The sequence below is a fragment of the Halichoeres trimaculatus genome, unplaced genomic scaffold (assembly GCF_033239565.1).
Source record: "Halichoeres trimaculatus isolate MK-OKI-2021-1 unplaced genomic scaffold, fHalTri1.1 fHalTri1_scaffold_13, whole genome shotgun sequence".
Lineage (NCBI taxonomy): Eukaryota > Metazoa > Chordata > Actinopteri > Labriformes > Labridae > Halichoeres > Halichoeres trimaculatus.
Window position 1 is genome coordinate 17,327,931 of NW_027437191.1, and position 12,653 is coordinate 17,340,583.

The 12,653-nt window shown below is 40.2% G+C and overlaps 1 protein-coding gene across 1 annotated transcript; it reads right to left on the reverse strand.

Moving 5' to 3' along the window:
* Positions 1-2,486: 2,486 nt before the first annotated feature.
* On the reverse strand, positions 2,487-9,835 carry naga (N-acetylgalactosaminidase, alpha). The gene is made up of 9 exons (XM_074684544.1): positions 9,689-9,835; positions 9,007-9,163; positions 6,994-7,134; positions 6,405-6,616; positions 6,234-6,328; positions 5,915-6,076; positions 5,463-5,660; positions 3,984-4,124; positions 2,487-3,705 (listed from the first exon to the last, which is right to left on the reverse strand). Exons 1-9 carry the CDS (start codon positions 9,699-9,701, stop codon positions 3,505-3,507), a joined length of 1,320 nt encoding a protein of 439 aa, XP_074540645.1. The 5' UTR covers positions 9,702-9,835; the 3' UTR covers positions 2,487-3,504.
* Positions 9,836-12,653: the final 2,818 nt, after the last annotated feature.

Below are 12,653 nucleotides of genomic sequence, written 5' to 3' on the forward strand. Positions count from 1 at the left end.
GCTTAGAAAAATGTTTCTTTTTCTGTGGCAGCACTTTTGGGATTTGGAGCATGTGTGACCCCCTTTGAGACCCTGTATATATCCTGACCTATATGCAAAGTCCTGCTAGTATCCTTCCAACCCCAGTGCAGCTCGACTTTTCCTTCCCCCTTCATCAATGCTGGATTTTTGAGGCGCGAGGCTTAGAGTGTGACCAGCTAGCGTGACAACAATGTGTGTGTTCGCTGACGTGGTGGTGAGGGTGGTGGTGCTGGTGTTGTGGTGGGGTACAAAGACGTAAGTGGCAACTGCGTCTCTCTGCAGCTGTGGGGCTACGTGAGCATCAGCAGGAACACACTTGCTCTTCGTCTCACCCCCCTCCCCTACTCGTTCATCCCTCACAGTACAGACTTCCTTCGCTCATTTGCAAATTCCAATAGACTTCTGACAGCCAACACCCCCACCCTCTTTCACTTTCGATGAAACCCTTACACTGTTCTCTGATATCCCTCATGTCATGGCCCCAAGTGGCAGAGACCTTGATGCAGAGAGATGGGACGTGTTCATGCAGTCAAGGGACATCTGAGATGACTAAAAGGGAAAAAAAGAGAGATCCCCTTTCTCACACACACACACACACACACACACACACACACACACACACACACACACACACACACACACACACACACACACACACACACACACACACAGCCAATTTGGCCTGAAATGACCCTCAAGGAATTAGTGTGGGTGGGAGGGAGGGTGGGCGTCTTGTGCTGCAAGTTTACCTGAGTCATATGTACATTAAGAAGCATGTGACCCCTCTTGTGTGTTGAGGTTGTTTGCAGACACAGATTCTGAAGGCCAAGGTCAGAGGTGATACTTTGCACAGTAATTGGCTGAATGAGATGAGGTGAGGAGGAGGAGGAAGAGGAAGAAATAAAGATGAGAAGACAGAATGAATACACTGAGGACTGAATAGATGGATACAGGTGTGAAGAGGAGGAAAAGGAAGGCTGAAAATGTATAAAAATAATTTTAACAATGTGTGCACTTGTGAATGTAGGAGGTGATGTCAGAGGAGGCTGAATCATAACAGAGAGATAATAGGCTGAGCCGAATGGGCTGACTGTCCTTGTGCTCTTCAGCAGGTGCGTTTTTTGGCAGCTGATGTTACTGTTGTAGGATCCTTGCAGACTGAAGAGCAGTGGTGACCTCTGCTGGTTCAATACGGATGTGTGCCTACGTGTAGCACAGTGTATCTTTGACAGAAAACAGGACAACTTCCAAATCAACATGTGTCAGAAGACTGTGATTTTATCTCAAGTAATTAACGACTAAGACCTTGAAAGGAGATGGATGGCACTTGGAGTTCTGTTAACTGGCTGCAGTAGAGGTCACACAGCCAACGGCCTTCACTACAAACAGTGTGACATGAGTCAAACTATTAAAATTTAAGTACTTACAAAAAAAAAATGAATCTAAAAGGTGTTGGCTATTGTGACAGTAAACTCTTATTATGCCAATTTACATGTTTATTTTCAGATAAATTTGATTTATACTTGTCATTTAGAATAGAATAGAATAGAATAGAACCTTATTGTCATTGTAACAAGTTCAAAGAAATTGAAGTCACAGCAGCAATCAAGAAAACAAAAGTAAGAAAGTGTACAGAAAGTGTAAAAAGGTCCATAAGAAAATAGATGATGACAGTTTGTCCATCATTCTCCAGTTCAGCCAGCCTCCACCTCCACAGGGTCCAGGACTGAGCTTCTTCAGTCATGCTCCATCTCCGTCTCCTAGATCCTGTCTGCTCACAGCAGGTGAAGCTCTTCCAATGTGGTGTTGGTGTCTGATGTTAGCTCCGTTAGCCATAACTGTGAATAGCATGATGCTACTCTGCCCTCTGGTATTCCCTCTGTTGCTGGGTTAGCACGGCTAGCTCGTTCATCTTATTGGAGATAGATCTTACGTTCCCAATAACGATGGGTGGAAGGATAGGTCCATGTCGTCACTTCTCAGCGCACACCTGAGAACCAGCACATCGTCCTCACCTCCTCCTCACCTTGTGGGAAGACATCAGGCCTTACACCAGTTAGCATTGACATGCTACAGGCTGCTAACAGCTGCGTTTATATGTAAACAATGCAGCCATGGTTACATGTAGGGTCTCCAGACAAACACAGAAGGAAAAGTAGTAAAAAAATCACTGAAGCCACAAAAAGTTTGGTGTCCATGACCAACAAATGAGCCATACAAAGTAATGATCCACTCCAAATACAAAGATTATGAAAAAGAGACAAAAAAATCACAAGAAACTGACAAAGAAGAGAGAGCTGCTGCAAAAGGCAGCCATTCCCAACAGGGCGGCGCCTGTTTAATGCTTAAAAGGCAAAGGACTATAGAAAATAATGTCAAATAATTGCTACCTGTTGAAAGTTCAATCCTAATACAAAATGTATGATATCAACTTTAAACGGTAAACACCATGGTGTTCTTCCAAACAAAATATCTAGCTAGTACAAAAAATTTAATCTGTTGAAAGAGTACAAAATTACAAGTTTGATGAAATTATCCAGACACTCTTTAACAACATTCTGTGTGTCATTCCTGTTGGGACTCTTGTGAAAGAACATCACAAAGGTTTATCTTTATAAACAAATTATCGAAACAACTAAGAGATGCACTTATAAGGAATTATAAAAATGAGACTGATATGGGACCGAAACTTTAAACCATAAGGCGAGAGTTGGTGTAGAGGAACTGAAAGCTCAAATCAACCAATAAACACACATGTTTTCAAAAACTCATGAGCCTGAAATTGAGAAGCTGAAGTGAAACTTCAGTTGGGTTGCTTGTTTGTGTCTGTCTCTATGAAGGCAACAGGATTCTTTTGTTTTTTTTCACATTTATTGGCAGGTTTATGGGTCAAGGTCACTGCAGTATAAGTTGAAGGAGCTCCTAATGTGTCCACTGTTTGTCTGCTTCAGAAAATTGAATGTTTGGAACATAATGAAACACACATATTTGCCTTATTAAAGAATAAAGATTATGATTTATTTCTGAGGAAAAACATAAAAACAAAGACATATTTCACTAGATTGTGTCTCATAAAACTCTTAAGTAAACATTATTCAGTAAAAATGAAATCGATCCTTCTTCTAAATTTTGGGCGGAATTTAGAAAATCATGCCATAAAAGACAGATTTGAATGAGTGCAGTCAGTTTTCTAGGTTTGGCCATCTGGACTATGATCATTCATTAGCTTTCTTAGCATGTTCCCAGAATCGATACTTTCCTCCAGTGAGATCAGCTTGATCAGTGACATAATCAGACCTAAATGGTCCATCCCTGAGTTCACAGTACTTCACCATCTTGGAATCATAATGCAATTCAGAATTCAACATGGCACTTCATTAAGAGAAGAAGATTCGTCCTGTGAGCACCTTTTTTGGTTTGTGCAACTCTTTTACAAGTCAGACACAGTCATCTGATTCTTAATGAAAACGTTCAACCAGGCACTCAGAGGAACACACGAGGGATAGTGTTTTCATCCTCCCCCTGGGCAGATCCCTTGAGATTTCCACCTTTGAAGAAAAGGCGCTGGTTGAGTTTGGCAGGGGCAGAGACGTGCCACATGACCACACCTGTGGGGTTCACTGACACCATAAAGTTGGTGGTGTCTTTCAGTGTTGCAGTCTTGTCAGTGAAGACATCATAGATCTAAAGAGAGATGATGGCAGAGAAACACTTTAAATCAGAAGAGACAATAACTAAACATGTCAGTAGATAGGAACTGCAGTTAAAAGCAGTCATTTTATTCCCAGTGAACAAACAGCTACGTTTTCTGACTTACTATCAAACTAACTGTTAGAGTATTGCTGTAGCTACACACTTTCACTAATTTAAAGCCTCTTGGTCAAAGTTTGTTCTTCAAAGTGCTGTCAAAGATGATTACATGGCTGATGATGATTGAAAGAGGAACTGTATAGAGGACGCACCTTGTAGCTGCCTGTGGTATAGTTGAGTTTGCTGAGGGATGTCTGATAGCGATAGGGCATGTCAGTACGACGACTGAAGAACACCAGAGCACTGGCATCGTTTGACAGCGAGCGCCAGAACACTTCAATACCACTCTTCTCCTGTAAGAAACAACATAAAGCAGAGCTGTTCAACTTTTTTCAAATGGAGGGCCACATCCAGCCTAATTTGAGCTCAGGTGTGCCGAACCATTTAAAGCATTTTTACCTATAAGTAACAAGTCCAAGTTTCCCCCTTTGTTTTAGTGCAAAGTGAAGTAATGAACTATCCTTCTACAAAACATTTCATGAATAGCCTGAGAGCTCTCAAGAAAAGTCTCAGTTCATCAATAACATGTACTTTATAATTCTTTGTACAAAGGTACAAAACGCTGAAGTACAGGTATTTAGAAGTGAAAATGTATTACGCTTATAGAATAAATCAACTTATTAAGATCTACAAATCATTTTAACTCTGTTTTCTTTGTCTGGGTAGTTATTCTGAACACAGACTCCCTACACTTTACAAACTGAAGTGGGAACTATTTTAAACACATAACAAACCAAGTTACGTTTCCCTGCTTCGTAGTTGTAAAAGAAAAATGAAAATGAAAAATTGTAGGGGGATCCGATCACAATTTTCACAGATCTTTAAAAAGCCTACCAATAAGGTTTCTATTTTTTATAACTGACAGCATTTACCATCAATATTCCAATCTTATTTTATTGGAAATCATTGAACAATGCCAGTGAAATCATAAAATCTTTATGTTTTAACTTAAACAACCAATAAAGTGTCCTGAGTTTTAGGTCTCAGAGCAAAAAACGACAATTGCTGGCTGTCAGGCCTTCCCGTAGTTATATAAGATCAGTTTCTATTGCAAGGATGGGTTTGAACTGATCCCTCAAAATTAAGAAAATCGGCACTGATTGATTGGTGCATGTCTAAAAAACTGTTCCAAAATCCTCTCTGCAACAGTACTCCTCATCAGGCTCAAGTTGGAAAAAGTTTTCGCTTCCCAGCCTTCAGTGCGCATGTTTTTACAAACTCTGCCATGTAGTGCGGCTTTACGCCGACGTTAGCAATAAGTTAGCTGGCTCTGATCTGCGTTTCTGACCTCTCAACTTCAAATGAATACAGACTGTTGTTTCCTTAGACACACCAACAGTTCATTTATCTTCTCTCTTCTCAGTTGTCCTTGTAAGCTGTTGTATTTTTCACTACGCTGAGCCGCATCGTGGTCAGTATTACATTCCATCAGCACTGAAACTTACTATATACACATCAACCATCCAGGTTTGCTATTCACCTCTACATTCACTCTACAGGCCTGATTAGATCCCCTGCAGTGCCAGGTTTGGCCCGCAGGCTGTGTGTTTTACATCCCTGACATAAGGTGTGTTAATACCAGCATAGAGAACAAAATACATCACGAGCATGTCATGTTACAAAGTGTGCACCTTTAAAATGCGTCGTCCCTGGGCGCCCATGGGGTCCTGGTTGATGCTGATGACCATTTTGTTCTGAAGGATGCTGCGAGCGCCGCTGCTGATTGTGCGCAGGTCGTTGGACATGAAGAGAGGAGCAGCCATGATGGCCCAGAGAGCCATCTGAGAGCGAGACTGATCCATGCTGAGGCCAAAATCACCGATGATCAACTGAAGAGTTGAGGGTCACACAGACAAGGAGGAGATAGATTTTTAAAAAAAGATGAGCTGATAGTGAATTTGCTCCAAAAGATGCAGATCTGATCCCCCACTGCTGAAAAAAATTCTAAATCAGCTCCAGACCTAAAATGAGGCCTCTGTCTTTAACTTGAACCTCTATTCTTTCGACATCACTGCCTGAGCAAATAATGGAGAGAAAGGAGCAAATGTGTGAATAGAGTTTCAGTTGTTGGCGTCAAACTGACCATATCTGGGTCATTCCACCTCCCAGGTCCGGCAGCAGGTATCAGGACATCCTGGTGCGCAAAGAACCAGTCAGCAATGTTTAGCACACTGTCCCAGGAGTCCTGGATGTCGCCATAGTTTCGCCACAGGTTGCATATCTCGCCCAGCTGAGTGTAGTTCACCTGAAAACACAAACATAAGAGGTATAATTTACCCCAATCATGTAAAAGACTCAACTTCTGCTGAAGTTTGAGTTTTAAATGACATGAAATATATAAGAAGATGAGGTCTCAAGATCCAGGTGAACACCAATACAATCTTAAGACATCTTAATCACACCTTGGGTGGCAGCCCTCCCTGGTAGGCGGGCCAACTGCAGGAGTAGCCAATAGGACGGCCCGTAGCATTCAAAGCTTTTGACATAAGAGGGTAACCTAACCAGGAGAGGAAAGAGTTAAACATTTTTGTTTCAGGAGCATCCAAATACACTTTCACTTCCCCTGTCCTTACCTTTCTCTTGCACGGAGGCGTTGGAGTAGCAGCCATCAAATTTAAACATATCCACCTCCCAGTCTGCAAAAGTCTGAGCATCGATCTCAATCTTGTCCAGCGGGGTGCCCGGATAGCCCCCACAGGTGTGTGTGCCCATGTCTCCATAGATCCCAAGCTTCAGACCCCTGTCATGCAAGTAGCGGGCAAGTTTGGAGATGCCACCTGGGAACCTGAGGCAGAAGAGGAGTGAAGAAGACTGCAGATTAAAAACAGGAAGAAATACTGCGAAGATGAATACTTCAATCATCAGTAAATCCTGCAGTGGGGGGGGATAATCTGATTTGTTCACCACTTCCACCTTGTGGGGAGGTCATCCTGATGCTGATACTGCATTTATAAACACATCACACTGGAGAAGCTACTGACTCATGTATTTTTTAAGTCATATGATGGCATGACAGTCACACTGCAGACACTTTGTTTAACTGTTTCTTAAGCATCAAGATTTAAGTTACAGCTCACTGCACTGAGAAACAGCCTCTACTGTATAAGTGTGTTAATCTACATGCTGTATCCAATCTGTATACAGTATTCATTGTAGTGTTACCTTTTAGGGTCAGCCTGTAGCCGTCCCCTCTCATCCCTCTCCATGGAGGACCAGCAGTCATCGATGTTAACATAAACATAACCGAGTTCTCTCCAGCCGTCTTCTGCGAGTCTGTCGGCCATGTCAATGAACAGATTCTCACTGGGAAGACGACAAAAAGTCTAATTAGACTGGGGAAGAGATACCCAATAAAGCATGTTTATATATGGATCAACACCTTTTGGGACTTCTTTTGAGCAGTAGGGAGAAATAAACCCCAAAACTGACAGACACATCAGTAGTTACAGGGCTCTATTAAAAATGTGGAAATGTATTTTTTTCCTACAGATATAAAAAGGTCCATGGCAGAAGTATTTTTATGCTCTCTGTTTTAGAAGGTTCCTGAATAACAGGACCTGCAAGTCAAAAAAACAGGACAACCACATAACTTCTCTAAATAAAAAAAGAAAAGGAACTTTATTCCTTTCTCATCTTATTTAGCAAAGGAAACACTGCAACATCCTTTTTAAAAACAGACAGGAAGAAAACATCCCACAATTCCCTTTAACAGCATTATTCCAAATGATGCACCATTCAAATACTTATGAAAAAACAAGATGGCTGTTAAAAAGTAGTAACACTATCTTTCATCAATTAAATCATTTATTTTTATACAATTTACCACAGCTCATCCAGTATGTTCCTGTTAGAATATCTGGGTTGGGTTTGTGGCTTTTTTGTTTTTAATTTAGGAAAGCTTGCAAATACCAGAGAACTGAAGGGGCTGTAGAGGAAACTTACAGTAAGCAACTCAGTGATAATTTTTTTTTTTCTTTTTGCATTGATGCCCACATTTATACACCTGCATAAAAATCACATGGGCAGTACAGTCCAACTGTACAACCAACTTTGTAGGTTTGTTTATGATTTTTTAAACTCCTACTGGATTTCACAACTTTTTCACAAGTTCAGTAGTGTATTATTAAATTACTAATTAATTTCATTTTGGTTGATTTAGTTTCTTATCGTGCATTTTTACATCTTTTTCTTGCTCCTGCATTCTTTTCATTAGGATGAAATGATTCCTTGCATTGTCAACACCCTTTTTTTATGCCATGTCAGATCCCTTGTATACAGATTGTGGGGTGAGGTGGTCTTATTGTATATTTTCTTATGTATAGCATTTTGTGTTTTTCCAATGTGTATAAAAAGTGCTCTGAAAATTAAGTCTAAATAATTGATAAAAGACATACATCATTGTTAAAACTTGAAAAGGCAATCATGTATGAAGACTTTTCCATCTGTTTTTGGTCTCCTCCACCTGCTCCAAAAATGAGTATCTCACTCTTTCACTGCATGTGTTCCACTTTGTTCAATAGTTAGATGCTCACTAATTTAGTTTGCTGTTTTGGGGCTTAGCAGGTAGAGTAAAGGTTGTTTTGAAGCTCTGCTAAAGGGAAAATTTTGATATAAAGAAAATATTATGAGGTGAGACCAAACAGAACAGCTGCAGGTTTAACAGCTAAGCAGTGAGCTGGAATTTACTATAAAGCTCATTTAAGCTGAAAAGTAGAAAGTATTAATAACCTTTGTAGGTTCATTTCAGGAGCGAAACATTTTAGCTTTAAATTTTTTGATACATTTATTTTCCAATCAAACACTTAACATAAGTGACAGTACCATAAGTGTGTGAAGAGGAACTGATGCACATTTAGGATATTCATCCGCAAGGAGGATACTACTGTCATCACAAAATTGGTTGGTTTAGATTGCAGACACAGCCGCCTTAGCAAACATGTTTGCCATCCATTCACACATCAGAGCATTACTGATGATCCTTTCATCTGATTGGCTAGTAAACATGTTTGCCAACACCTTTTTCAATCTAACATTTATCTGAGACATTTTATTCAAATGCACAGAAAGATGAGTTTGATATTCTGAAGCCAAATTCCCTGTTTTAACCACTTATGAAATCTCTTAATCAAAGAGCAAGATACAAGTTTTTGTGAATTGTATGTTTTGCCAACTTGCCTGATGCAGTTCTTGGGGTCATTGTTGCAGTCAATATCACAGCGGAAGCGCTCCCATGCCAGCCAGCCCATAGGAGGTGTCCTCATCACTCCATTATCAAGGGCAAAGGTGGTTGCAGATAGTGTTGACACAAATAAAAACACAGCAAAATGCATTTCTGCAGAGAGGACAAAGTGAAACTGTGGTCAGTATAGTAAAGTGGAAGTCACCAATAAGTTTTCCTGACTGTACATGGGGCTCAGTACTGCCAGTATCCGTCAATTGACAGCTATCAACCTCTTTCAAACACCACCTGAGCCTCACCTGACTGGGTGTAACTTTGGCAGAGGCCAGACAACCTGCCAGTTGACTCATCCTGTCAGCTGACTTAACGAACTCGCAGCGGGTAGTAAAGCAAACAAAGTCCTTACAACTTGGCAATAACAAAGCAGACATAAACCTACAATACCAAAAGGTAAAAACTCGAGTATATTTTCGTGTTGTTGTTTTTTTTTTTTTTTTTTTACATCTATCTAAATGACTTGTGCTAATTAAGAAGCAGCTTTTCTTGCAAGAAACATTTGCAACTCAAAGAAGATTAAGTCTATTTTTTAAACTACAAGTTACTTCACATGTGCAAATCAACTTTAACTTCAAATGTTTGATAGCATTTAGACACACTCCTTTGCAAAGGCAAACTTACTGAAATCCGTCATCTAAAGTCTCAAAGTCTCAAAGTCGAAGGAGCCTCCTGCACTCGGTGCTTCTCTTCACTCCACCAGGACCTGCTAAATGAAGCTACGCTGTAGGAAATAGGTACACATATGTAGCAACAGGGAAGTAAACAGCAGTCATGTGACACAGCGTCTTATCAGCTGACCACGGCCCAGGAAGTGGAGAGTGAACGGACTCGGGTCGCATTCCGTTATTGATTTTTCCTACCTCGGTTCCCATCCTTCGAGGAGAAATGTTAATCCTTTACCTTACACACGTGATTGATAATCCAACGGGTACAAGAAAACGTAAAAGTATAACATTCATAATATCACATAAGCGTCTCTGGTATACACAGAAAAAGCCTCTTAAAACCTAGTCACTTGTGTTACTTTTCATTAACACTGCAGTCATAGAGTAGCCTGTGTGTTTAGTAAAGGCCTAAATAAAAAAAATGTTTAACTTAATCAAGTAGAGATATGGGAAACAAGATCATAGCATACATTACATATTTTTGAAATACATACATTTGAAAATTATGTGTGTAAAATATATGTTACACACACACACATAGCAAAAAGGGAACAAGTTAAATTCTGGGTTTTTTAATCTGTAAAGCATCTCCACAGTTCACTAAAATCATCAAATAGTATCAAAACAGAAGCTCCTAAAAAGAGCTTGAAGTTGACACATGCCTGTTTTCTCTTAAGAACAACATAAAACTGAATTAAGGGCAGGCATAAACAGGACACATTTATAAAAACTAATGTAAAGAAAAATAATTTACTCAAAGTACGGTAAATTAGTTTTATGTTTACACAGGTGAACTATATATAACTTTTAAGAGCGAAATCCTCAAAACGTCATGTAGCCAAACCAGACTGCACACGTGAGGCATTATACCACAGCACCTCTCATGGTGTGGAGCTAGAACTGCATAATTACAACTCCTGGTGTCACCTTATTACCATCTTTCCTGCCAAGCCTGTGTATGTATGGAAGTTTTAACTTCTCTTCTGGGTGCACCTTCTTGCAAATATTGATGATTTTTGCCTCGATATCCTCACGGTCATTCTAAGGAAACCCCAGAAGCCTCAGCTTCCATCTGGAGGAGTAGCATTCCATTTCTGTGACACCTTCACAGGACGACATGTGCTGTTCCTTCGTTCTGAGCCTTGAGTCAACTTTGTTGTTCCTTTGTTTGTTCCCCTTATTCTTAATATCTCTCAGCTCCCTGGATACAAAATCACTAGTTGTCTTTACACCTTCAGTATTTAAACTGTTGGCTCCCAACAACTTTTCCACTGTACGCGTTCTATTATTAATCAGAATGGAAAGCTTTGCCACCATGCTGTCATGGTTATCAGTGTCGGCCTGTTTTCCCCTCTTGTGTATCAGTAATTTTGAGGAGGTTCTGATGACCAGTTGTTCTACAAAACATTATTCTTCATTTGGTCTTCACGATAATTTTTGCTAACACATCTGCTGGACTCTGCTGAGGCTGTTTGAGGAGTCTGTGGTGGCCAGTGCTATCCTGTATGCTGTGGTGTGCTGGGGCAGCAGGCTGAGGGTAGCTGACACCAACAAACTGAGCAGACTGATCCGCAAAGCCAGTGATGTTGTGGGAGTGTGGGAGGATGCTGTCCAAGTTGCACGTCATCTTGGACAATGTGTCCCACCCACTGTATGACATTGTGGCCAGCTACAGGAAAACTTTCAGTGAGAGATTGATTCCATCTAAATGCACCGCTAAGCACCATTGGTAACCATTCCAGCCTGTGGCTATCAGACTGTCCAATTCCTCACTCTGAGCATCATTTAGGTTTTCCTGGGACTCTTTTGGTTCAAGGAAATAATAGCAATAATTACCTTTGTCCAATAGTTATCTTAGTGCAATACCCACCATAATGTTTTGCTTATACTTGCTTACACCCTATAATCTATATTTTCTACTTTCTATATTTTTAACACTTTTTGAATGGGAGTGTCTGTAACAAAAAAGCAGTGTCCCCTAGGGGATCAATAAAATATTTCTGATAGAGTCTGATAACAATCAAAAGTACCTTTTTGTTCAAATGACAGCATTATTATTACTTGTCAGCTGAGATTAATATTACGTGCCTTATTGAGCCACTATCTTGGTCCGCCCTCCATTTTTTTCTAACTCAACCCACTGCCTATGGAAAGTGACTTCATACAAGAAAAGGTGGAACTTCTCAGCCACTGGAAAGCAAGGCAGCATGGCAGAGGCAAGCCTAGGTGAGTCCAATGGAGAACTGAACTATGAAAATATCAAAGTTATGTTAAACTAGGAGTATTTTGCACAGCTTTTTGCTCAGATGTAGCTGCTCTCATATGATAACCATAGACAGGGAAGTCAGAGCTTTTGAACTGACAGGAGCACACAGCTTTGTCACAGAGTTTCTACTGATTTCTTAAATCACTCAGAGTTTAGGAGGAGTACAAATACCTGCTTTAACAAAGAATATTCCGCACTGTGTGAGGTCAGTAAGTAGAGACACGGTTTGTTGGTGTTTGTTGTTCTTTTGTGTGTCTTCCAGACTTCCTGGTTTAAATTTTCAGTGTGGACACACTCCAATAGTTTCACTTTCTCTTACAGAGACAGGAGTAGTTTTTAGTACATAAGGTAGAGTCTGTTCATCAAGTATGCAGACTCTTTACTTAACTGAAAACAGCAATAACAGAGTATAAAGTATTTAGTTACAATTTCAACAGTAAAAAGTCAGAAACTGGCATCCCACTGTATAGGAACCCAATCCTATCACACCACACAGAAAATTCATTCAGCCTGTCACACCCAGGCTGCCCTCTAGGTGTATTGACTCTCTGTAGGTTTGATTGAACAAATTAAACTGATATTTTCTATGTGATATTAAAACTGTGTTATATTGTATTAAATTTGAAAATTACAATAAAATATATAGTATATTATA